Raw genomic sequence first — 23,631 nt, 5'->3', positions numbered from 1 at the left:
CAGTTTCCCCATCTGTTAGATGGGGGCCAGGGCAAGCCCCACCTCCCGGGGCTGCTGTGAGGACTAAAGGCAGACACCCCCGTGAAGCCTGCCGGGATGTGCTCCATTAGTGTCACTGGTGTCACCTGACTGAATGTTTTGGGAAAGGAAATTTGAGCTCACTCCTGGAAACAGAAATCCCACACAAATGTGCCAACGAGATCTTTCCTCTCCTGATAAACTGGAACACTCTCAACTTAAAAAGCCATTTTAGACGGCGGTCCGCATGTGCCAGGGCGCCATTTCTCCTCGGGCTCCCTACACGTGTCTCGGCTCAGCGGCCACCTCTCCACGGAAGCCCTTGGTGATTTCTCCCGACCTGGGTTGGGCCAGGGGCCTCCTCTGGGCCCGGAGCTGCCTGTGCTTCCCCCACGACAGCCCTGATCTGCCCCCCTTGGTGACACGCTAGGAGAGCAGGGACCACACCTGTGGTGTCTGCCATGATCACCCCCCCGCCCAGCCCCAGCGGGCACCTTGATGACCAGGAAGATGTCTGGCGAGGGGTAGGTCACAGAGAAGATGGCGGAGCGGGCCAGGGTGGAGATGGCGGGGTGGGTGCCGTGGGCCCGCAGCAGCCCCTTCATGGAGTCCGAATTCAGGTCGAAGTAGAAGTTCTCCGAGATCTGGGGGCACGAGAGGCAGCTGGTCACCACCTCCAGGAAGCCCGCCGCCCTGGGACACCACCTCCAGGAAGCCCGCTGCTCTGCGACGAGGAGGGGGCAGGGTGGGGGAAGGGAAAAGGAGGGGCTCCCACCTTCTTCTTCTCCCGCACATCATACAGGGCCAAGATGCCAAAGATGGGCTCAATTTCGATCTCGAACCTGTAGGGGAAAGGGGCTTTCTGGCAGAGGCGGTGCTGGCCACACACCCCACTCCCAGGTGAGGCCCAGCCCAGCCTTGGTGCGTCGTGGAGGGTCACCTGATTCCCATGGGGCCATATGGAACCGCCACTTAAGCCTTGCAGTAAAGGCTTGTCCCATTTTGCAAAAGGGGAAACTGAGGCACTGAGGTTTTTTTTCTTCCCCCCTTCTTCTCTCAGTAAATAACTCACGCAGAGCTGCTCCCCCTGCAACTGTGGCCCTTGTTCAGGTGGCATGGAGGCAGCTTTTGGCACAAGAATTACCCCCATCTTGAAATTCTTGACTCCGGGGCCTCACTGTCTCCCCTCTCTGGGGTGTCTCCGCCACCCCTGCCATCCTGGGCTGAGGCCCGTCTTTGCTCACCTTAACGGCCCCTGCAGTCGCCTCCCTGTCTTACTCGGCCTTACCAGCCCCCACCCATCACATGCTTTTTTTTTTTTTTTTTTTGTGCTGAGGAAGAGTGGCCCTGAGCTAACATCTGTGCCCAGCTTCCTCTGTTTTGTATGTGGGACGACACCACAGTGTGGCTGATGAGTGGTGTGTAGGTCCACACCTGACATCTGAACCCACAAACCCCAGGCTGCATAGCAGAGCACGGGAACTTAACCACTACACCACCGGGCCAGCCCCATCGTGTACCTTTTAAGGAAGCATCTTAAAACATAAAATTTAAGGCTCACCATTGCCCTGAGAACAAAATCCTGCGTGGCCTGCCCCACCCACCTCTTGGCCTCATTTTCCCTTCTCCAGATGTCTCCCGGCCTTTGTGTGTGTTGTGTTCCCCACGTAGAGGGCCCTGGGTGGTCATCCCACGGTTCTATGTCCTGTACACAGCAGGCGCTCAATGAGTGTTTGTTGAGTGACTGGATGAGCTAGTTCCCAACCCGTGTGCTTGAGCCAGACTGGGGCCTCCCTTTCCCAGCCCAGTCCAGGCAGGAACCAGGGTGGGGAGGGGCAGGCCGGGCTGGGGGCCAAGGCCACATCCTGTCGGCTCCATTCCCACGCACTGTGGGCTGCTCCCCGGAGGCCCGTGTGGAGGGGCCTTAGGCGGCTGGAAGCCAGGCCCAGGGTCCCAGCACCCCCTCCAGCCCGGGTCCACACGTCAGAGCGAGTACCAGACCCTGGGCTCACAAGTCGTGTGATCTCGGGCACTGTGACGTCGCTGCTCTGTGCCTCAGTTTCCCCAGCTGCGCCCACTTCACAAGGTTGTGGTGAAGCAGAGCAGTAATGTTCATGCGGGGCTGAGAGCAGAGCTGGTACACAGCTGGCACTTAAGGATTGGTGGCTTTGAATAATGAAAAGGGAGTCTTATTTTCAGGCCTAAGAGCCTGCAGGTGGCCTCGTGGGTCTTGGCCGCACAGTGACTGCATGGCTTGCGTGAACGCCAAGTGTGCGCCACACTGTACCCCACGTGGCCCCCTGCACGTCTGAGGGACGGCGGGTCAGACACTCACTTAAGCGACAGACACTTGACCAGGATCCTCTGTCCGAAGTGCTCTTGGGGCGGCTCCGGGTGGCTGCAGCGTTCCACGGCCTCGTCCTGCCAAGAGCCAAGGGGACGGCTGGGACACGTCCTCCAAGAAGGGCTTGGGAGGCGCGGCCTGAGACCTGCTCTCCCCTGGCCTGACTAAACTGCTTGCAGCCCCTTGCCTCTGAGCCTTTGCACATGCGGTTCCCCCTGCCCGGAATGCCCTTCGCCCCTCCGCCTTTTCTGGCTGATGGCTGCTCGCATTCAGGTGGCGGCTTAGCTGGCACTTCCTCCAGGCAGCCCTCCCCGACCCCCAAGGCCTGGGCAGCACCTCGCCTGGGTGCTCACAATGCCCTGTCGCAACGGGCCCTGCGGCTGGACACAGAGGGCCGTGGGAGGGACAACCTCTGCACTGCTCTGTCTGGGTTGTCATTCCCCAGTAGAGGGTCTCTGCCCCACCAGACTATGACCTCGGAAGGCAGGGACTGGCTCTGTCTTGTTCACAGCTGTGTCCCTGGAGCCTGCCATGCGGCGGGCACCCAAACACATCAGCTGAATAGAGAGGTACACAGTAGGTACCTACTAAAAGTTGGTTGGACCAACATAGATGTATACAGAAAGCATTCAGTTAATGCTGATTGGACATATGTAGGCATATATATGAAGCACCCAACAAGTACTGATTAAATAAAAATAGGAGTACACAGTCAGCACTCAATAAATGGCTGAATGAAAACATAGGTGAATACATTAGGCGCCCCCCAAGAAAAGTTGCCTGCATAAATATAGGCACTATGGTAGGTGCTGAATAAATACCAGTTGCTGAAATGCTGTTTGAACAGAGGACTATACTAGGCATACAATTAATATTAATTAAATAAATATAGGAGCATATAGTAGGTGCCAAAAAAATGCTGGGTGGATAAATATAGGGGTATGTATAAAATAAATAAAAGCCATTGGATAAAAATACAGGATATACAGTAGGTGCCTAATAAACGCTGCTTACATAAATATAGGAGTATATAGTAGGTATCCAATAAAAGCCATTGAATAAAAATACAGGGTATACACTAAGTGCCCAATACATGTTGATGGATAAATATACGCATATGTAGTAGCTGCTTAGTCAATATTGGTTGATCAAACTCTATTTGATTAAAGAGATGTCTATACAGTAGGTGTGCAAAAAGTATTGGTTGAAGAAATATAAAAATAGACAGTAAGTGCCCAAGGAATGCTGGTTGGATAAATAGAAGAGTCTATAGTAGGCATCCAATAAAAAGCCAGGGAATAAAAATGCAGAGTATACAGTAGGCGCCCAATAAATGCTGGTGGGATAACATACAGGGATAGGAGGCAGCTGAATGGGTGCTGGCCTCCCAGCCTGCGCGGGGGGCACCCACCTCATCAGGTGCCGGGTAGAGGGCGAGCAGGGCGCGCGGGCGGTTCTGCCTCCGCAGGGCCTCGTTGCGCCGGTCCACGTCCTCCGGGGCCGCGCGCTCCAGCAGCGAGGGCAGCAGAGAGTCGGCCGCCAGGTTCCTCAGGTCGAAGATGCCAGAGGCGCCGCTGCTCCGCGGGGTGTCATCCGGGGACCCCGAGCAGTGCCGGGGGTCATCCTGCCAGCGAGGATGCGCAAGTACTGAGCGCCAGCTGGATGCATCTTCATCCCCCTTGGGGGAGACTGTGCTCAGGCCCATTCTACAGATGGGAATCTGAGGGTCGGGGTCTGGGGTCACCACGACAAGGGTCACCTGGGGGGGCTTTGCTGGCCCTCTTTCTAGAAACTTCTGTCTGGGGAGCCCCCCTCCATCATCGTTGGGGGAGGTCAGCCTCCAGTTCTGGTTTTCACGTGACCCTCATCTGGCCAATCAGAACACAGCATCCGCGGCCCCAGGGATTGGCTCTAAAATCAGGACTCGCCTGGGCTGAGCCAATGAGAGCCTTCCTTGGGGCTTTGCTCACTGTTGCTAGGGGCGGGAGAGTTCTTCCCTCGGCGCTGTAGCTGGCCCGGGGCCCTCTCTGACCTCCGAGACTGGGCTAGGGTCAGAGCTGGCCGGCTGTGGTTCAAATCCCGGCTCAGCCCTGTGGCCTTGGGTCTCAGAGCCCCACTCGAAGGGCCTCAGTTTCCCCCCCTACATCTCAAAATAGTCACAGTGGAAACAATAATTCTGCGGATGATTATTGTTGGTATATAGTAGGCGCTCAATAAGTGTCAGCTGACAAAATACAGGCTCCAGACCCAGCAGGCCAGCGAAGGCCCTTAACTTTTCACTGCCTTTTCGGTTCAAGGCTGTTTGGGTCCTTCCTCGCCACCTGAGACTGAGATGTGGAGCCGCGACACCTGCGACCCCTGCGACCCTGGGGCTGGGGGACCCCGCCCGGGTCCCTCACCGCGTCCTCCGGGCTGGCCTTCTCGTCCCCGGAGGCGTCCTGCTCAAAGACCTGGCGGCTGAGGCCTCTCTGCCGCTCTCGCTGTGTCTCGGTGGTGATGGGGCTGTAGGCCGCGCTCAGGTGCTGGTACCTAGGAGGAGGCGGGGCGGGATGGGAGCGGGGACGAGGGCTCCCCGGGGACCCCCGAGGTGGCCTGACACCCCCACAAGCCCCGCGGGATGCCTGACAGCCCATCCTTCCTGCCTGCGCGTCACGGCAGAACTCCGCCTGCCCGTGCAGGGCCGGTGGGCAGATAAGCAGAAGGACCGGACGCCGACCCCCTCCCCCCCCACTTGGCTCTCCTGGGTTCAGAGGCCACCTCCTGTCCCCTGTCCTGTCCCCTGTCCCCCACACCGCTCCGAGCCAGACGCACCTCCTGTGGGCAATAATCCAGTCTTCCGTGTACATCTCCACCGCCGCCCTCACCTGGGCATCCAGCTTCCTGCGCCAAATCAAATCGGGGTAAACTAAGGCAGGGCCCCGTGTTAACCTTTCCAGGGGCCCGCCCTTCTGTCTCATTCAGAGATGCAGAGATGGAGCCTCAGAGAGGGAGGGCGCCTTGTCCGAGGTCACACAGCCGAGCGAGGCGCTGAATGTGGGGACTGCTGGGAGCGTGATGGGGAGCGGGGTGTCGCCGGGGGCTCGGGGACAGAGCGGAGGGCGGGGCGGGGCCCGGACGCACCCCTCCTCGGGGATCCCGGGCTCAGTGGTCCGGCACTCGCGGGGCCGCAGCAGCAGCTCCAGGTCATCGGCTGGAAACTCCACCAGCTCGCGGAGGGGCCCGGGCTCGGCATCGGGCGGCCGGCTCAGGAGCACGTCCTCGAAGTCCAGGGGCTCCACGACTTCAGTCAGGGGGACCTGGGCGGGGCAAAGCGGCTGTGACCCCTGCCCGGGGGCTGGGGACCTGGAAGGGTGGCAGGGGGGCACGCGGGCCTGTGCTGTCCCAGCCTCCGGAGCGGTGGGAGCCATGGAGGATGCTGGAGCTGCGGAGGGGCCCTGGATGCCGGTGACAGCCGCCGCCCCGCCCCCTCCTCGGCTTGTCCCCGCCCCTCTTTCCAGGCAGGAAGTCACACCCTGTGCCGGGAGAGGCCTGGACTGAGGGTGGAAGGAAAGGCCTGTTGACAGCGACAATCCCGAAGGCCCTGTGTCCAGCGGCCCCGCCCCCTCCCCCCCCCCCCCCCCGGCCGGAAGTCCTCCCATCCCCCAGCCTCCCCTCCCCGCATCCCCCGCCGGGTGGTCCAGGCAGCAGGGGGCGTGGCCACATCGGGCTGGGACCCCTCCCCCCAGACCACCCACAGGGCTGCCGCCTCCCCCCAGGAAGCAGCTGCCGAGAGGAGGGCACAGGGAGACAGGAGTGGGGACGCTCCCCACAGGACGGGGTGGGGGGGGGCGCCCCCGAAACACCTACCCCCAGGGAGCTGCTGCTGCGCCGGCTGGAGTGCGGGGAGCCACTGCGCTCCCGGGACACCTGCTTCCGCACCTCGGCGGCCACCGTCCTGCGGGGACAGGAAGGGAGCGTCGGGGCAGGAAAACGCGGGCGGCGGGAGGAAAACGCGGGCGGCGGGCCAGGGGAACAGGGGCTTCGGGATCCGCAGACCTCAGCCTGCGGCCGGGGCTGCGACAGACACAGGCCCCCAGCGCCTCCAAGCCGGGGACCTCCCGACACCCCCTCTAAGCGCCGATGGGGGAACAGAGCGCCCTGTTTTCATCCCCCCTGGTCCCCGCCAGGGGTCTGAGTCCTGCCCGGCCACGCCCGGCTCTCCCTTCCTCATCTCGGGGACCTCGGCCCACCCTGGGGTCCCCCACACACGGGCCCTGCTTCCTGCACCCCATCCGGAAAGTGTCCCTGTGCCAGCCCTGGACAAGTGCCTCCTGCTTCTGAACCTCAGTTTACCCACCCGGAGCTGCCCTGACCCCACCCCCACCCCCACCCCGGGCTGCTGTGTGGAGCTGAGCAGCGGCCTGGCATTCAGTGGGCGCTCCACACGTGCGCGTTCTCAGGGAGTCAGAGGCTGCCCGTGTCTAAGGCCAGCACGCCCGGTCACCAAGGTCAGGCTGTGGCCTTCCCGGGCCGCCCGTATCTTCGCTGGCCTTCGAAGGCAGTGAGGAGAAGGGTGAGGGGGCAAGATCTGCAGGGGGCGGGCCAGCACAGGAACGGGGGGGGGGGGGGGGGCAGGTCCAGGGGGACAGGGACCCCTCGGACCCTCTATTGAGCTGGGAAGGAGGGACAGCCATGCTGTAATCTGCGGGAACAGTGTGCCCAACAGAGGGAACAGCAAGCGCAAAGCCCCTGTGCTGGGAGCGTGGACCCCTGCTCCTGGTGGCCTCCGGGATGGCAGGAGCGAGGACCGTGTGGTCCCCACAGAGGCCCCAGCACCAGCCCCTGTACACAGCAGGAGCTCGATAAACATTTTTCTGATGGAATGAGTGAATCTGGTCCCACTTACTTGAATGCACTGTGAGCTGTGGGAGGCCCCTGACCTCTGAGCTGTGTGGCTCTGGGCGGGTGGCACACCCTTTCTGGGCCTCCCTCCCTCCCCCTCCCCACTTTCCTGCTATACTGAGGATCGCAAACCTGCAAACCGGGTGGCCCGCGGGCTGCCGGGCCACCCACGGGATGGGCTTGTGCAGTGGGTCCGGGGAGACCAGATGGAGGCGGAGGACTGGGGACACCGGGCAGCCTCCGAGGTCACAGCCACGTGGAACACATGGGATTTGACGGCGCCCCTGGCCCCTCCGACGCGGGGACCCCCAGTTTGAGACCCCGGCCTCACTTCTCCTCTCGCCCTGTATTCCACTTATTTGCTCGTCAACTGTCCCCTGAGTGTCGTCAACAGTCCCCTGAGTGTCGCTTCTCTAGGCTGCGGGGAGGATGGGGGAGGGAGGAGCTTCTAGAAAATTCCAAGGGTGTTCAAAATTAGAGATTTGCCCTCAAGCTCCCAAAGCGGGGGCTGCCTCCTCTGGGAGCCGGGAAGCAGGGGGGCTAAGGGGGTGATTCCCGAGACGCCGGTACAGGGGACCCGGCTGTGCCCTGGGGCCAGCTGTTCTGCAGCTGCTGGGGTCAGAGCAGGGGGAGGGGAGGGGCGGGGCCTCTGGCCTTGGAGAGGGCGGGACAAGGACGGTGTGGCTGGGTGACACCCCTTCTCTGGACTTCCCGGCAGGTAGCAGCACCCCCGCCTCATTGGCTGCTCTGAGGGGAGGACCCGGCACACAGTCGGTGCTCAATTAAGGCTCGCTGTCACCACGCTGCCCCCAAGAGGATCCTGGGAAGCTGGGGTTTCTGGCCTTGCTTTTTCTACCAGAGATGAGTGAGGCTCAGAGAGGGCCTGGGGGCACCCAGGGTCACACAGCGAACGCAGTGGGGCCCAGAACCGAACCCTGGGCGGCTGGTGGTCGAAGTCGGTGCCCTTCGGCGTTGGGCACGTCACAGCGCCCATGACAGGGAGCAGGGCCAGGACCAGGGGTTCCAGAACCTTCCCCGCCCCACACTCACCCCCACAGCGGGTCCAGGGGTCTTGGGGCTTCAAGAGCATCTCGGTACTGACGACTCAGGGGGTCCGTCCCCAGGGACACCTGCCCTCCCACCAGCTTCCCTGTCACTGAGGGCAGCCCCACCCTCTCTCTCGGAAGCTCGGGACCCACCCCGGGGGCATCCCCCAGGCCCCTCTCTTTCTCAGACGCCCTGCCGCAGTGCGCATCCGCGTCCACACAGAGGCAAAACGTTGAGCTGATTCGAGTGGGTTTTTCTAGGAGGCGACCTTAGGATTACCATGACGTGGTGGGTTTCAGCTCCTGAGGAGACAAACCCTCCGGAGATGAAAAATCGACCCCACCATGTGACAATTTAGAGGGGAAAGACGAAGCTGTGGCACCACTGGGAATTCATGTGACACGGCAGCCCTCACTCCAAGGCTGGCCAGATTAACAGAGGTCTATCCTCGCAGGGGAGAAGGACGAGAGAGCTGGCAACAAGAACGACAGAAGCCTCAGATGCCGTGTGTTCCCACTCGTGCAAAAAGTGAGGGAAGAATATGAATCCCTAAAACCCCAAAGAGATTCCTCTTCATCCCCCAGCCTCCCGCTCTGGGACAGGCAGAAAATTTGAAAGACAGATAACATGAGCGCCGGCGAGGACGCGGAGCCACGGGAACCCTCATCCTTGGGAAAACTGTGTAGTTACCAAGCAAAGCTGAAGAGATACGGGGGCTGGCTGGTGGTGCCGTGGTTAAGTTCACGCGCTCCACTTTGGCGGCCCAGGGTTCCCGGTTTGGATCCTGGCCGCGGATCTACATACTGCTCATCAAGCCATGCTGTGGTGGCATCCCACATAGAAGATCTAGAAGGATCTACAACTAGGATATACAGCTATGCACTGGGGCTTTGGGGAGAAAACAAAAAAAGGAAGCTTGGCAACAGATGTTAGCTCAGGGCCAATCTTCCTCACCAAAAAAACCCCCCAAAAAGTTGAAGCTATGCCAAGCCAGCAATTCCACTCTGAGGCATAGATGCTCAAGAGGCAACACGTGGCCCAGAATGTCTCTTGCAGCCCCGATTGCGACAGCCCCCAAGTGAAGGGACTCAAATGTTCCTTGACGAAAGATGGGGAAACACACACAGCTGGTGGAATATTATACAGCAATGAAAAAGGACGAGCTAACCACAGAGGAACCCTCTCCCGACATCACAAGGCCGGGCCGCCATGCGCGACACCCCACCAGCTTCCGTTTATAGAACATTCGAAACAGCCCAAACAGCCCCACTTCTGAGGGGCAGAGCTCGGTGGCAGCCCAGGAGGGTGGGGCCGGCCCACCCTGACCCGGGCGCTTTATCCTTATTCTGTAAACGTCGTGCTCTCCTCTCTGGAGGGGACTCAGCACGATTTTTTTAAAAGATTTTTAAAAAACGCGTTTGTGAATATGAGAGCAGGAAGAGGCAGGGTTTCCCAGAATGTTCTGGAATCTGGGGCCCATGTCCTGGGCTCCCCACGACAGACCCTCGAGAGGGACCCAGCTACTTTGCAGAGGTGAAGAGTGGCCCAGGTCTGAGCACACAGACACCTCTGGAGACCTTGTCAGAGGCTGGCTGCAAGACTGGAGCCATTTGCTTGTGGTTCACTGGGGCCCCAGGATCTTCCTCTCGTCTTCTCACCCTGGGCTCTGTAGCATCTGCTCCCCAAGGTGGGACCCAGGACCCCTCTTTCTTATTTGAGTGGAAGCTGGGACCCAACGACAGAGGGACTGAGAGGCCAAGAAACAGGCTCAGAGATGCCAAAGGTCCAAGACAGAGACGCAGAGATAACAGAATGTAAAATTGCCCACTGCTATGCCCAGACACCAGGTTGCGTCCCTCGTCCGTTCAGAACTCTTCATGGCTCCCGCCTCACTCAGGGCCAAAGTGAAAGTCTACCCTACAACCCGCAATGCCCTTCACCATCTGCCCCAGCGTCCCCTTCTCCTCCCCGGGTCCATCTGTGGTCACACTGGATCTGCTCCTGCCTCAGGGCCTTTGCACACGCCCTTCTCTGTGTCTGAACTGCTTTTCCCCCACATGTGGGCACCGACCGCTCCCTCGCCTCCTCCATCAGATATTGCTGAAATGTCACCTCCTCACCCAGGCCTCCCTGACCCGCCTCCCCACCAAAAAGTGTCCCCTCTCCTGTCTCTGTCTGTCTGGTGCGTCCCCATAACCTATCACCACCATATCGTCCACTTTATGGAGCTTCCCGCCTGTCTCCCCGGCTCTATCTGTCCCCCAAGCGGGGGACCCTCTTCTTGGGTGTCCAGCAAGCCAGCTCCGGACCCACAGGCCGGGTGGGGGTGCTCAGGGCAGGTCCCCCGAGCAGATTCGGACCCAGCGGGGCGCAGGCTCGGCGGCCAGGTCCCCTAGTCTCCCGCAGCGCCCGGCGCCCGCCCCTCCCCCGCCGCCCACCAGCTGGCCCCGTCCCCGCCCCCACCGCCTCCACGCAGTCGCCGGGCCAGCGCGACGCCGGCGGGGGGCGGGGGGGGGGCGTCCCCAGCTGTCCCCGCGCCCGCACAGCTGGGGGCTCCCGGCGCCCCGAGCACCCCGGCCCCGCCCGCGCGGAGGCGCAGACGCCCGGGTCCCCGCTTTGGGGACGCGCAGATGGCGGGGGGGCCACCCGCCCTCCAGCCGCCGCCGCCTCCGGGAAGGCCCCCGGCCACGCCCCCGGCCCCGAGGGGGACAGAGGGGACCCCGCGGCCATCGCGCCCCCCGCCGCCCTCCCCGCGCTCGGGACCCTCGCGGGGGGCACGGGGGTGGCCCGGGAGCGCCCCGGCCGGAGGGGAGGGGACGGGAGGGGACGGGAGGGGAGGGCGGCCCCGGGGCGGGGCTGCGACACGTGGGGGCGGCCGGGGACGCGCCGCGTACCTGTTGATCTTGTGCGCGAAGGCGCGGCGCTCGGCGGCCGCCATGGAGCCCCGCGCGTCCCGCCGCCACCGCCGCCACCGCCGCCACCGCCGCCACCGCCGTCACCGCGCCCCGTCCCCACCGCCGCCGCCTTCGCCTTCGCCTCCGCCGCCTCCTCCCGGCTCGGGCTGGCCGGCTGGGCGGGGCGCGGCCGGAGGCGGGGCCCTTCCGGGTGGCGCGGGCCGCTCCGTGCTGCCCCTGCCGGCCGGAGGGGAAACTGAGGTCCCACGCGAGGCCGGGGAGGAGAGGCGCGGGCCCCGGGCCGCGGGCGCCGCTTCTGCCGGGGGATCCCCGTCGTCACCGCCATCCGGGGCACCTCCCGCGTTCCTGAGCTCGGCCCTGACACCCACAGGGAGCGCTCTTGTCTTTCACTGTACAGATGGGTAAACTGAGGCACGGGTGTCTGCGCGCTCGTCTGGGCCTGAGTGATCCCCGGGTTCCCTGAGGCCTCCAGGGGATGCGCCCCTGTCCCGGAGGAGGGAGGAGGAAGGGTCGGGCTCTGAGGCCCCCGGGGGGTGTGACTGAGGACCTGGTCGTGGGACCTGAGGGAGCCAGTCCTGGAGGCTGGACTGGCTGGGCCACCTCCCCTGGCAGGAGGAGGTGGGGACGTCTTGGGTCACGTGTGGTCTCATCTTTGCCCGGTTGTACCTCTCCCAGCCCCCACGCATCCTCTGGATGTGCCAACCTCTTGGTCACCTCCAAGCCCCCACACGGGCAGATGACCCATCCTGATGGCCCTGTCAGCCCTGCTCTGAAAATGTCCCTGGGAGACTCTGAAGCTGCCTGATCCTAGGGCTTGGCTCTACCGTAGGGCCTTTGCACATGCTGTTCCCATTCCCCGGCCCCCTGGAGCAGTGTCAGACCCTGAACCCACAGGACCGAGGCCTGGATTGTGGAGCAACCCTCCCACTCTGCCACTTCGTCCCAGGCCAGTGAGGGCACACGGGGCTGCTCCCGGCCTGGCCTGTGACACGTGCACAGGTGTGGCAGCAGCCTGCTCGCCTGCCTGAGTGGTCCAGCCAGGTGTGACTCCGCCTGTCACTCGCGTCACCCTCACCCCGGCCTCCCAGGCTAAAGTCCCTGTTCGCTTCTCGGGCTGTTGGGAGCCAGGCTGGGTAGGAAACTTGGAGACTGACAGCTTTCTCCCCTCCCCTCGCCTCCTTCTGGTCCAGCCCCCATCAAACCGGGTCTCCCGGCTCCTCTGCCCTTGTCCCCTCCCTGTCCTCCCCTCCTGCCCCCTCTCCCTCCATCACTCCCCTCCAGCTGCCTGCCTCCTCAGTGTTCCTCCAAACACAGCTCCACCTCAGGGCCTTTGCACACGCTGTCCCCCTTCCCACACGTGGGTGCCATCCTCTTCCTCTTTGACAGATGAGGAAACTGAGGCCCAGAGAGGCAGAGCGGCTTGCCCCATTCACCCAGCAAAACGGTGTCAGATCTGTCACCTGAGGAACCAGACCCCAGAGTGGTTGTCTCTAAACACCAGCTGGGTCCCCATCCGGGCCAGGCTGTGTGACCCAGCGTAAACTTCTCTACCTCTCTGAGTCTCTGCTCCCTCAGCTGCTCCAGGAGGGCTCGAGGTCAGTCACAGCAGGGGGCGCGGCCCCGGGGAGCACCCAGCTCCGGGCCCTGTGGGATCAGATCCCACCCAGGGGACTCGGAGCCCCGTCTTGGTGGGGACGCCACTTCAAAGATGCCTCCAGGCAAAGGCCCTGCCCGGCCGCCGGACCTGATGGGCGAGGCTGGTCCTCTGCAGAGTCTGGCCGGGTGGCCTCAGCCGGGTGGGGCCGTGGTGACCCGGCAGCTGCTCAGACAGGCCCCGCCCGGCGGGGACTTTGGCCTCCTCTAGCTGCTGTGGGAGCACAGCCTGCTGGGTGAGAAGCGGGAGGAGGGACTGTGCGGTTCAGGTGGGAGGCGACTGTGCTGGGTGGAGACGGGGCTGAGAAGATTCCAGAAGCCGGTGGGGCTTGGGTGGACGGACTCCCTGTCACATTGAACGTGCGAGCGCTGAAAGGGAGCTGACGACCTTCTCTCTCCACGCCGCTGCCCAATGCTGTTCCCTGCGCCTGGAATGCTGTTCCACCCGCTCCTTTTGCTGGAACTCCTTCATCCCTTAAACCTCAGCCTGGACATCCCAGCTGCCCGCGTGTCCCCCTGATGGCCCCCGTCACGCCGTGTCCCAGGGGCTGGTGGCCCGTCTCCAGGAGGTCCCCAGCGCCTGGCACATCGTTGGCGCTCTGTCAGTATCCGTTTCCGGCCTCTCTCTGCTCTTTCCGGATCCGCGGCTCAGCGCTTGCTCCAGAAACACACCGTCTGAATCAGCGCAGTGTTATCACCCGCTTTCATCTCTTTCTGCATGTATGTCGGGGGCGCAGCTGCCCTCAGACCCTCACACAGGCTGTGCCCTCTGCCTGGAACAGCATTCTTTCCCTGAACGAACTTGTATTCAGTCCTCAGATCTCCCACCTCCTGGAAGCTTCCTAGCTCCTTTCTCCCTGTTCAAACTGGGTCGGGCGCCCCCTCCCCAGCCCCTGGGTCTCCCCACCATGGCCCCGACCCCCTTTCTTATAACCGCCGGCTTCCGTGGTGCCCGTCTCCCCCACTTGGGTGTCAGCTCCACGAGGACAAAGATTTTCTCCGCCTTGTTCACTGCCGCCTGCCCAGCGCTCAGCACAGGGCTGTGCATACAGTGGGTGCTCGATAAGAGAATGAATGAGGCAGAGCGGTCCAGGGGTCCAGGGGCCGGGGGACCCTGACATTTCTCTGTCCCCTGGTACCTACTGTTGCCACCACCCCTGTGCTGGGAGAAGCCAGCTTCCCAAACTGAGGGCGCCAGGGTGGGTAAGGGGGAGACGGCAGATGCCTGCTGTCCCCTGGGGCCCACAGCGGGATGGGGGGACCTGTGGCCCAGGCCACTCGCCCTGCCCCCAGCTCTCCTGCCCACGGGCAGGGGACCTTCTGGCCACAAGGACAGGTGAATGGGGAGGGTACTCAGGTAGGGGGAGAGGAAGGAAGGGACATCCAGTCCACAAGCATCTCCTGAGCACCTCCTGTGTGCAGGCTCCAGCTAACCCCACAGGTCTTCGACCTCCCGGAGGGGAAACCGAGGCTGAGAGAGGAACAGCCGCCAGGCTCCAGTCACACGACCTTCGAGTGGCAGGCCTTGAACCTGGGTCAGTCGTGTTCAAGGAAACCTTCCCCCTGGTGCTTCAGATGCCGCAGCCAGGCTGGGGGGCTGGGGGCCTCTCTGAACCTCAGTTTCCTCATCCGTCAAGCGGGGATGGTGCCCCCTGAGGCCGCGATGGGGCAGCGCGGTGTCAGGAGAGCAGAGAACACAGGGGTCCTGGCAGATTGTTGCTCCTGTGGCTTCCGGAGCTGGGGAAGGAAGCGGGAGCGGCGGGGGGTCCAGGCTGCCTTTGGGAGTTTAAGTCACAAAGACAAAGGCGGGACCCGGAGGGGCCGCAGGGCAGGCCACTGGCTTCCTGTTTTTCTTTGAACAGATGGCTCAGCCCCGGAGGCTTGTCTGTCTGGACGTTGTCCGTCGTCCCTGGAAGTCATTCCTTCTCCCCTTCGGTGACACCTTTGTCAATTTTGCTCGTTTTCCGGGTGCTGTCGCCGCATCCCAAAGTCCAGGGTTTTCACCCGGGTTCCCAGACACCCGAGGTGTTTGCGACTAGAATTCGGGGGGTCCAGGGACTTGGAGGGGACAATGCATCCCCCTCACTCAGTCCTGCGTGTCACGGTCGCAGGCGTTAGCCCTGGCGCGAGGCTCGCCAGGGGGTGTGTTAGGAAAGAGGCACAAATGCCATTACAACAAAACTATGTCAGTGACTTTGTCCCAATCGAGCGGGTCTGTGACGGCTTTCCTGCACCACCTGATGTGGTTTATTTTATGCGCCTACAGACTTCCCACCATAGGGCCCCGGGCACTGTCAGCTTCAAAAGAAAATTTGGGGCTGGCCCCCAGCCGAGTGGTTAAGGTCGCGTGCTCTGCTTTGGCGGCCCAGGGTTTCGCCAGTTGGGATCCTGGGCCCGTACACGGCACTGCTCATCAGGCCACACTGAGGTGACATCCCGCATGCCACAGCTAGAAGGACCTACAACTAGAATATACAACTATGTACCGGGGGCCTTTGGGGAGAAAAAAAAGGAAAATTGGCAACAGATGTTAGGTCAGGGTCCATCTTCCTCACCAAAAAAAAGAAAAGAAGAGAAAAGAAAATTTGCCTATTTTATCAAAATGAGTTTATTTAGGAACAGCCAAAGAATCGCAGCTCAGGAAGTGCACGCCATGGAAAACCACAGGCAAATCCAGAAAGAAAGGAGGGGCAGGGCTTTTATAGAGAGAAGGGGGTGGAGGGAGGGGCCGTTCTAAAGGAAAGCTCATTGGAAGGAAGTAACAGCGCAGGGCGGCAGTGGCTTCTCATTGGCTGGGCTGTTGCTGGGTGGGGAGAGAAGTCTTCCTTCGGTAGTAAAGGAGTTTCACCTCCTGTGGAAGGTGCGAGTCCTCTCTTGCCATTTGGTGTAATGGAGGATGTGTGCTGGGGCGTGACCGCTCCCTGTGCAGGCCTTCCTGTTGCCAGCTTAGTTCAGGTTTCTTTTACTAATTTCCACAGCACAAAAAGGTGCCCCTGCAAATATGAGAAATTTTCCAGCATGCCTTTCCCCTGCTGAAAGCCTGCTGTGGCTCCCTATTGCCCCAGGAGGAAGCCATGCTCCTCCCTGGGCCCTACAGACCCCCTTGTCAGCCCCGTAAGCCAGGTCCCTCTCCTTTCCTGCCTCATTCATTCATTCATTCATTCCATCAGCATTTATTGAGCGCCTGCTGTATGTCAGGCATGGGGGCTTCTGGAAGGAGGTGATATCAGAGCTGAGATGTGAAGTTCAGGTGGGTGATGGCCAGGCTGAGTCAGAGAGGGAGGGCGTTCCAGGCAGAGGGACCAGCAAAGCAAAGATGGCCAGAAGTAGAGGTCTCTTGTGTGGAGGGCAGCGAGGAGAGGGTGAGACTGGCGGGTGCTGGGTTCACCAGGCCAGGTCCTGCAGGGCCTCTGTGGGGGCCCGGGTGTAGCCCTGCAGGCAGTGGGGAGCCATGGAGGGGTGCGGAGCGGGGCAGGGGCGCCCTCTGGTTTGTTCCAGGAAAATCCAGTTCTCATGTCCATCACTAGCAGGAGGGTCCTTAGGTAAATGTCAGATGAAGGACAGATTGGCTGGATGGTTCAAAATTACAAACTTGTGGAAATTAAGAAAAGAATCCTTAACTAAGTTGGGGTCGGGAGCCCTGGAGGGGGAGCTCTCACACCCTATCACACGTCATCGATACTCCAGGGAAGAGAGGATGGGGTTCATCTTCCATAGTGTAAAACGACTTTACTACCGAGGGAAGATTTCTCTCCCCACCTGGCAACAGCTCAGCCAATGAGAAACACCACAGCTCAGCCAATGAGAAGCACTGCAGCTCAGCCAATGAGAAACACCACAGCTCAGCCAATGAGAAATGCTGCAGCCCAGCCAATGAGAAGCACTGCAGCTCAGCCAATGAGAAACACCACAGCTCAGTCAATGAGAAATGCAGCAGCCCAGCCAATGAGAAACACCACAGCCCAGCCAATGAGAAACACCACAGCTCAGCCAATGAGAAATGCTGCAGCCCAGCCAATGAGAAACACCACAGCCCAGCCAATGAGAAACACCACAGCCCAGCCAATGAGAAATGCTGCAGCCCAGCCAATGAGAAACACCACAGCCCAGCCAATGAGAAGCACTGCAGCTCAGCCAATGAGAAACACCACAGCCCAGCCAATGAGAAATGCAGCAGCCCAGCCAATGAAAAACACCACAGCTCAGCCAATGAGAAACGCTCCAGCCCAGCCAATGAGAAACACCACAGCCCAGCCAATGAGAAATGCAGCAGCTCAGCCAATGAGAAACACCGCAGCTCAGCCAATGAGAAGCCGTTGCTGCCCTGAGCTATTACTTTCCTGCAGGGTGGTTTCCTTTAGAACAACCCTCCATCCTCCTCCTTTTCCTCTATAAAAACAACTCCTTCTCTTTGTTTTCTGGATTTGCCTGTGGTTCGCTGTAGCATGCACATCCGAATTGCAATTCTTCTGGCTCTTCCTAAACTCATTTTAAGGGCAAAATGCGGGGCAAATTTGCCTTATAAGTTGACACCAGCATCTCCTTTTATTTTTAGAAACCAGCTCTGCCAAGAAAGGGGGCACACCACACAGTGGTTAGACGCTCAGGGTCAAATCCTGCACCTCGGCTCCCAACGTCAGCCTTAAAAGGCTTTCCATGCCTCTTAAGATGCTTAAACGAAAAACACTGACGATGCCCAGTGCTGACGAGGATGCGGAGAAACTGGAGCTCTCAGAGGCTGCAGGCGGGAACGCGAAATGGTGCAGCTGCTCTGGGAAAGAGTCGGGGGGCTCTTAACACAATAAACGTGCAGCCACCGTCCGCCCCAGCGATCCCACTGCTGTATTTACAAATGGAAATTTATGTCCATGTAAAAGCCTGCATGGGACGTTCCTGGCAGTTTTATTCATAATCACCAATAGCTGGAAACAATCCAATTGTCCTTCGATGGGCGAATGTGGAACAAACTCAGGTCCATCTTCCATCCGTACAATGGAATATTCTTCAGCGACAAATAAGAACAAACTGTTGATACAATGCTTTATGCTCAGACGCAGTGAAAGAGGCCAGACCCTAAAGGCGACATATTGTATGGCTGCATTTATACGACGTTCTCAGAAAGACAGAGCTCTAGTGTGGGAGAGCAGATCAGCGTTGGCCTGAGGCTGGGGGGGGAAGGGCTGGCAACAAAGGGGCAACACCCCAGAGTTTGCGGGTGTTTCTGAGTTTTGGAGCCGACTGGCAGAACAGCAGACAATGATGACCCAGTAATCACGGCCGTCTTGGGGGGACCCCTGAGGCAATGTCTAACACAGCTGGAGGGCTTCTCACAAGATGGGGCATCCAAGCTGAGACCTAAAGTCTGTGCTGGAGTCAGGTAGTGAACGGCCTTCCAGGCAGTGGGAATGGCATGAGCAGAAGCCCAGAGGAGGGACATTCAGGAAATTGGGTGGCGTTTATTTGACTGGAGTACAGAGGGGGTTTTTTTTAGGTTCATCCTTTTATTTTATTTTTTTTTGCTGAGGAAGATTTGCCCTGAGCTAACATCTATTGCCAATCTTCCTCTTTTTTTGCTTGAGGAAGCTTTGCCCTAAGCTACCATCTGTGCCAATCTTCCTCCACTTTATATGTGGGTCACCACCACAGCATGGCTGATGAGTGATGTAGGTCCACACCCAGGATCTGAACCCGCGAACCCAGGCCACCACAGCAGAGTGAGCTGAACTTAACCACTGGGCTGCTCGATCGGTGCTGGGTGAAAGCCACAAGCTCGTGATAATGTCATTGGAAGTTTTCTGTAGCCAGGAGAGCAGGCTGTGGGGACAGCTGGGGGGGATGATGGCGCCTGTAATTGACCGTGTATCAGATCAATCAACCATGTTTCAGCCCCCACCCTGGGCCAGCCTCTTTCATTGCACGGTTGGCCCCGCTGTCACCTCTGCCCTGCCCCCAACCTCCTGCCCTCACCTCTCACATGCTGCCCCTCCTGCAGCCGCCAGCGGGCGCCTGGGAGCACCTGAGTCAGTACATGTCCCTCCTCTGCTCAGAACCCTCCATGGCTCCCACCTCACTCGGGGTAAAAACCAAAGTCATCCCCGAAGCCCACGAGGGCCTGCCTGCACGATATGCCTCGTCCCCTCCCTGCCCTCACCTCCTCCCGCTCTCCTCCTCACTCCCTCAGCTACAGCCACACCAGCCTCCTTGTTCCACATGCCATTCAGCCCCAGGGCCTTTGCACTGGCTCTTCCCTCTGCCTGGAATGCTTTTCCCTCAGGTATCCACAGGGCTCCTCCCTCGCCTCCTCTTTCAGGTCTCTACCTCAAGGTCATGTCCCTGGATCTGTCTTCCCCCACCCCCTGGTAGAGGATGGTGCTCCTTTACCTCTGTTTTATTTTTTTTCGTGGCACATCCCTCCACTTGACATTTTATATTTTATTACACATCTGTTTATCGTCTCCCCCGAGCTCCCTCATCACCATGGCAACCACGAGGATGTCAGCTCCAGGCGGGAAGGGATGCTCATCTCACTTGCTCACCTCTGGGTCCCCATTCCTAGAACAGAGACTGCTACAAAGTAGTTGTTCAAACTAAGGCCCAGAGAGGTGAGGTCACCTTTTGAAGGCCACACAGCAGGTAAGTGGCAAAGCTGGGATTTGAACTCAGTCCTGTGGGAGTCTGGCCCTGAGCTCATAACCATCCTGCTTGTCACTCCCCCGAGGTAGAAGGGAGACCTTGCAGTGGGCAGCAAATTGTCCTGGGTCCCACACAGGCACTCCTGGCCACGAGCAGCCCTGTGCCATGAACCTAGCCGGGCTGCCTTCTCTCACTGGCCCATCCCTCCCGTTTCCCAGAGGAGGAAGCCAAGACTCAGAGAAGTGGTCACGTGTCCCCTGATGTGACCTTGGGGACAATTGTGGCACAGGATTAAGGACTCAGATTCTGGGATCAGACAGGCCTGGGTTTGATGAGCATGTACAAAAATGGTGGAGAGGGCCAGCCCCATGGCATAGTGGTTAAGTTCACCTGCTCCACTTCGGCAGTCTGGGTTCGCGGGTTCGGTTCCCAGGCATGGGCCTACTCCACTCATCAGCTGTGCTGTGGCAGTGACCACATATAAAATAGAGGAAGACTGACACTGATGTTAGCTCAGGACTAATCTTCCTCAGCAAACACACACACACACACAAAAAAACAGGTGGAAAAAGCAAGGAGGGCTCCCTGCGGAGGTGACTCAGAAAGCTGAGGGATGAATAGGAGTGCGGTAGACTCGGACCTTGCCGTTGAGATCCTTGCAGTCTCCATTCCAACATCCGGACACCTTTGTCAGATGGTTTTCTCTGGAGGCTGCACAGAGCCAGGGAGAGGTGCCAAGAATTAACGCCCCCTGGGGGCAGCCCTGAGCCCATGGCTGCTGGGGGTGGTGGGTAAATACCCCAGCTCCCCTGCCCACAGGTGAGATGATGAAGGCATGTCCCACCCTGTCTCCCAGAGGCCCCCAGCAGGACTGAGCCCCCAGCTTCCCGGGAGGGTCACCTGCCCGAGGACCCCCTTTACCAGCTGCCTTCCCTTCCCGGCCTCACCTCCTTCCACGGGCTGAATTGTGTCCCCCCCAAAATTCGTGTGTGGAAGTCATCACCCCCAGGCCCTCAGAATGGGACTGTATTTGGAGACAGAGCACTAAAGAGGTGACTGAGTTAAAGTGGGGGCCAGTTAATACGTAGCCATGTCGGGGTCCAGAAGGCAGTTTGGGTAAAGAAGAGGGTCCCAGGGGACTGGGGTTCACAGGCCAGCGAGAGTGATGAGAGAGGAGAGGGGTCAGGGCCAGACCTCAAAGCGACAGAAGCCACTGGCTTCCCCAAAAGCCCGTGAGGACGACCTTCCGACGTGGGAGGGGCGATCCCACAACAGGAAACTCGTCTGTGGTTTCAGGCCACAAAGTAAGGTCACAGCTTTTTCTTCAAGGCCGCAAAGGAAATGGTTCTTGGTTCGGGGCCAGGGTGGGCTGACCTCAGCCTTCGGGATTTCTTCTGGTCTCTTCCCTCCTCAGTCTCCCAGAGTGACTCCCGTGGACGGACAGCTGACCTGGGGCCACCCGCGGCCTGCGGGGTCTCCTCTCCCCCAGCTCAGATGCAAAGACTGCTCTTTTTTTTAAGAAAAAATAAAAAATACCTTTATTGAGACACAATTCACGTGCTGTATAATGCCACATATAAAGTGTGCAGTTCAACGGGTTTTAGCATATTCGCAGATCTGTGCCACCTTCATCACTGTCAGCTGTAAAACATTTTCACTACCTCAAAAAGAAAAAAAAGAAACTCGGGGCAGGCCCGGTGCTGTGGTGGTTTGAGTTCACGTGCTCTGCTTTCGTGGCCCTGGGTTCACAGGTTTGGATCCGGGCATGGATCTACCACCGTTTACCAAGCCATGCTGTGGAGATGTCCCACATACAAAATAGAGGAAGATGGGCACGGATGTGAGCTCAGTGACAGTCTTCCTTAAGCAAAAAGAGCAGGATTGGCAACAGATGTTAGCCCGGGGCCAATCTTCCTCACCAAAAGAAAACACAAAAATTTTAAAAAGCCACACAAACTCTCAGCGTAATGTTTTCAAGCTTCATCCTCGTTGTAGCCTGTGTCAGAACTTCGTTCCTCCTCGTGGCTGAATGATATTCCATTGTATGGTTATACCACAATTTGTTTACTGGTTCTTCCATCGATGGACATCTGGGTTGTTTCCACCTTTTGGCTGTTGTGAGTAGTGCTGCTCTGAATGTTCGAGAACAAGTATCTGTGTGGACACGTGTTTTCATCTCTCGTGGGTGCCTATCGAGATGGGTCATACGGTAAGTCTGCATTTAACCTTTTGGGGACCTGCCAGGTCATTTTCCATAGCGGCTGCCCCGTTGTGCGTTCCCACCAACTGTCTATGAGGGTATCAGTTTCTCCACATCCTCACGTGGAAACACTTCTTGAGCCCATTTCTCAGGCGACACTCAGGTAGACTGAGGCCAAGCGATGGATCAGGATCCCACAGCCGGCGAGGGGCACAGCCAGGGCTGCCACCCGGATTTCCAGACTCCAGACACACAGTTTTCTCATTTCGTTGAAACTTGAATAAAGAGTCAATGGGTCTTCATTGAGCTCCTACTGTGTACCAGGCCCTGAAGACATGCAGCGAACAAGGCAGACAGGAATCCTTGCAATTGTGTGTGGGGGCGGGGCATGGAGAGGACCCAGATTGTCAAAAATCATAATAATAAGTTATAAAGGTTAATATAAGGTAGAAAAACCTGGAGGACTATGTGGGGTTAAAGGGGACTCTCTCTCTTTCAGTTGCTATCAATTTTTACACCATTTAGATGTTTTAACACTAAGCATGGGTTACTTTTTATATGTTCTTTTGAATTGTGATAAAATAGATCTAACACAAAATTTGCCGTTTTAACTATTTTTAAGTGTACGGATCAGTGGCGTTAAGTACATCCACAATGTCGCGCAACTGTCACCCCCATCCATTTCCAAAATTTTTCGTCGCCCCAAGCAGAAATTCCGCGCCCATTTAGCGAGTACTCCGCGCCCTCCTCTTCCCGCCCCAGTGACCTTTACTCTGCCTTCTGTCTCTGTGACCTCGCCTGTTCTAGACAGCTCATACGAGTGGAGTCAGAGCACAGGCTAATTTTGTGATGAAAACTGGCCAGATTTCATTTTGTTTTTCAATAATGAAGCTAGACGTTGGCGCCGGCGGCTCCCTCTGCCCATATGACACACATGAAAGCGTCAGGGGCTGCCTCTCCGGTCCCCGGGGGTTAGAAGGGCCAAGGGCAACGGGCCACAGGCTACCGTGAGCTGAGCCCAGGAGGGGGAGCTGATGGCCTAGAGGACTTCCGAATGGGACAGCTGTGGGTTCAGAGTCCCCTTTGCCTCATGGAAGGCTGAGCACTTCCCAAGCCAAGGAATAAGGGGATCAGACTGGAGTCCACCCATAATGGAAGAAATTCTTTTGCCAGGTAGTGAGATCCCCGTCACCCGATGTTCTCAGAAAGAAGCCAGGTCTAATATTGTAATTGGCTCTTTACACATGCGGGTCCTTAAAATATCTGAGTTCAGGATGGCAGGGGCTGTGTCTGTCTTGTTTGGCACAGCGGTTGGCGCACCCTGGGCTCTCAGTGGGTGTTGGTTGAGTGAAAAATTGAACGAATTAGTGAATGGGCAAATGCCACCCATCAGAAACAAGCCCTGACTTTGGCCTCGGAAGACCAGCCTTCAGATCTTAGCAGAGTGGTCTGGGGCATGAACCTTCCCCCGGCGCACCTCTGGTTTCTCTTCTGTAAAATGGGTGTAACAACAGTGCCTCCTTTGAAGGACTGGAGGGAAGGTTCCAGCCCATTTGTGAAGCACATGGCGTGGAGCAAGGGCTCCAAGGAATGCATACAGCAGCTCTCTCAGATCTTTTAAGAGCCAAGCACAGAAAACAGGCTGATCGCAGCCTGCAAAGGAAATTCCTGTGCCGGGCGGGATTGTTTTCCATGACCCCTCAGGTCCCGGCCAAGTTTCAGGTCAGAGCTGTTTTGTGTTTCCGCAAATTCTCTCTCGCTTGCGTCGTCCAAGATGAGGTCGTGGTTTCCAATTTCCCCGCCAGGCTCAGCAAGGAGCATCGTTGCAGAGGCCCCGGCTGAAGATGGTCATTCAGGGTGGGCATCTATCCTCTGATTCCCCTGGGTGCCCTTTTACAAAAATCATAACATCCCTCCATTTTCTTTCTTTCTTGCTTGCT

The 23,631-nt window shown here is 58.8% G+C and overlaps 1 protein-coding gene and 1 long non-coding RNA gene across 11 annotated transcripts in view; one reads left to right on the top strand and one right to left on the bottom strand.

Annotated features, from left to right (window-relative positions):
- Positions 1–11,338, bottom strand: part of DOCK6 (dedicator of cytokinesis 6) — a 40,252-nt gene extending 28,914 nt beyond the window's left edge. For 7 of the 10 annotated variants that reach the window (XM_023645379.2, XM_023645382.2, XM_023645380.2 and 4 more), the window contains exons 1-9: positions 11,185–11,336; positions 6,209–6,296; positions 5,483–5,658; positions 5,174–5,242; positions 4,762–4,891; positions 3,774–3,986; positions 2,354–2,439; positions 794–860; positions 513–662 (exon numbers count right to left, since the gene is read on the bottom strand). In XM_023645379.2, coding sequence (XP_023501147.1) covers positions 513–662; positions 794–860; positions 2,354–2,439; positions 3,774–3,986; positions 4,762–4,891; positions 5,174–5,242; positions 5,483–5,658; positions 6,209–6,296; positions 11,185–11,228 — 1,023 coding nt within the window. In that variant the 5' untranslated portion in view covers positions 11,229–11,336. Of the gene's footprint in view, positions 1–512; positions 663–793; positions 861–2,353; positions 2,440–3,773; positions 3,987–4,761; positions 4,892–5,173; positions 5,243–5,482; positions 5,659–6,208; positions 6,297–11,184 lie in introns of all 10 variants that reach the window. The other 3 variants (XR_011440982.1, XR_011440981.1, XR_011440980.1) reach the window with 2 other exon arrangements.
- On the top strand, positions 658–7,224 carry LOC138925157 (uncharacterized). The gene is made up of 2 exons (XR_011440983.1): positions 658–918; positions 4,660–7,224. It is a non-coding gene; the product is annotated as an uncharacterized lncRNA (long non-coding RNA).
- Positions 11,339–23,631: the final 12,293 nt, after the last annotated feature.

This window comes from Equus caballus, chromosome 7 (assembly GCF_041296265.1).
Source record: "Equus caballus isolate H_3958 breed thoroughbred chromosome 7, TB-T2T, whole genome shotgun sequence".
Lineage (NCBI taxonomy): Eukaryota > Metazoa > Chordata > Mammalia > Perissodactyla > Equidae > Equus > Equus caballus.
The sequence above is the reverse complement of the archived record's forward strand: the minus strand, read 5'-3'. Positions and strand labels throughout refer to the sequence as shown.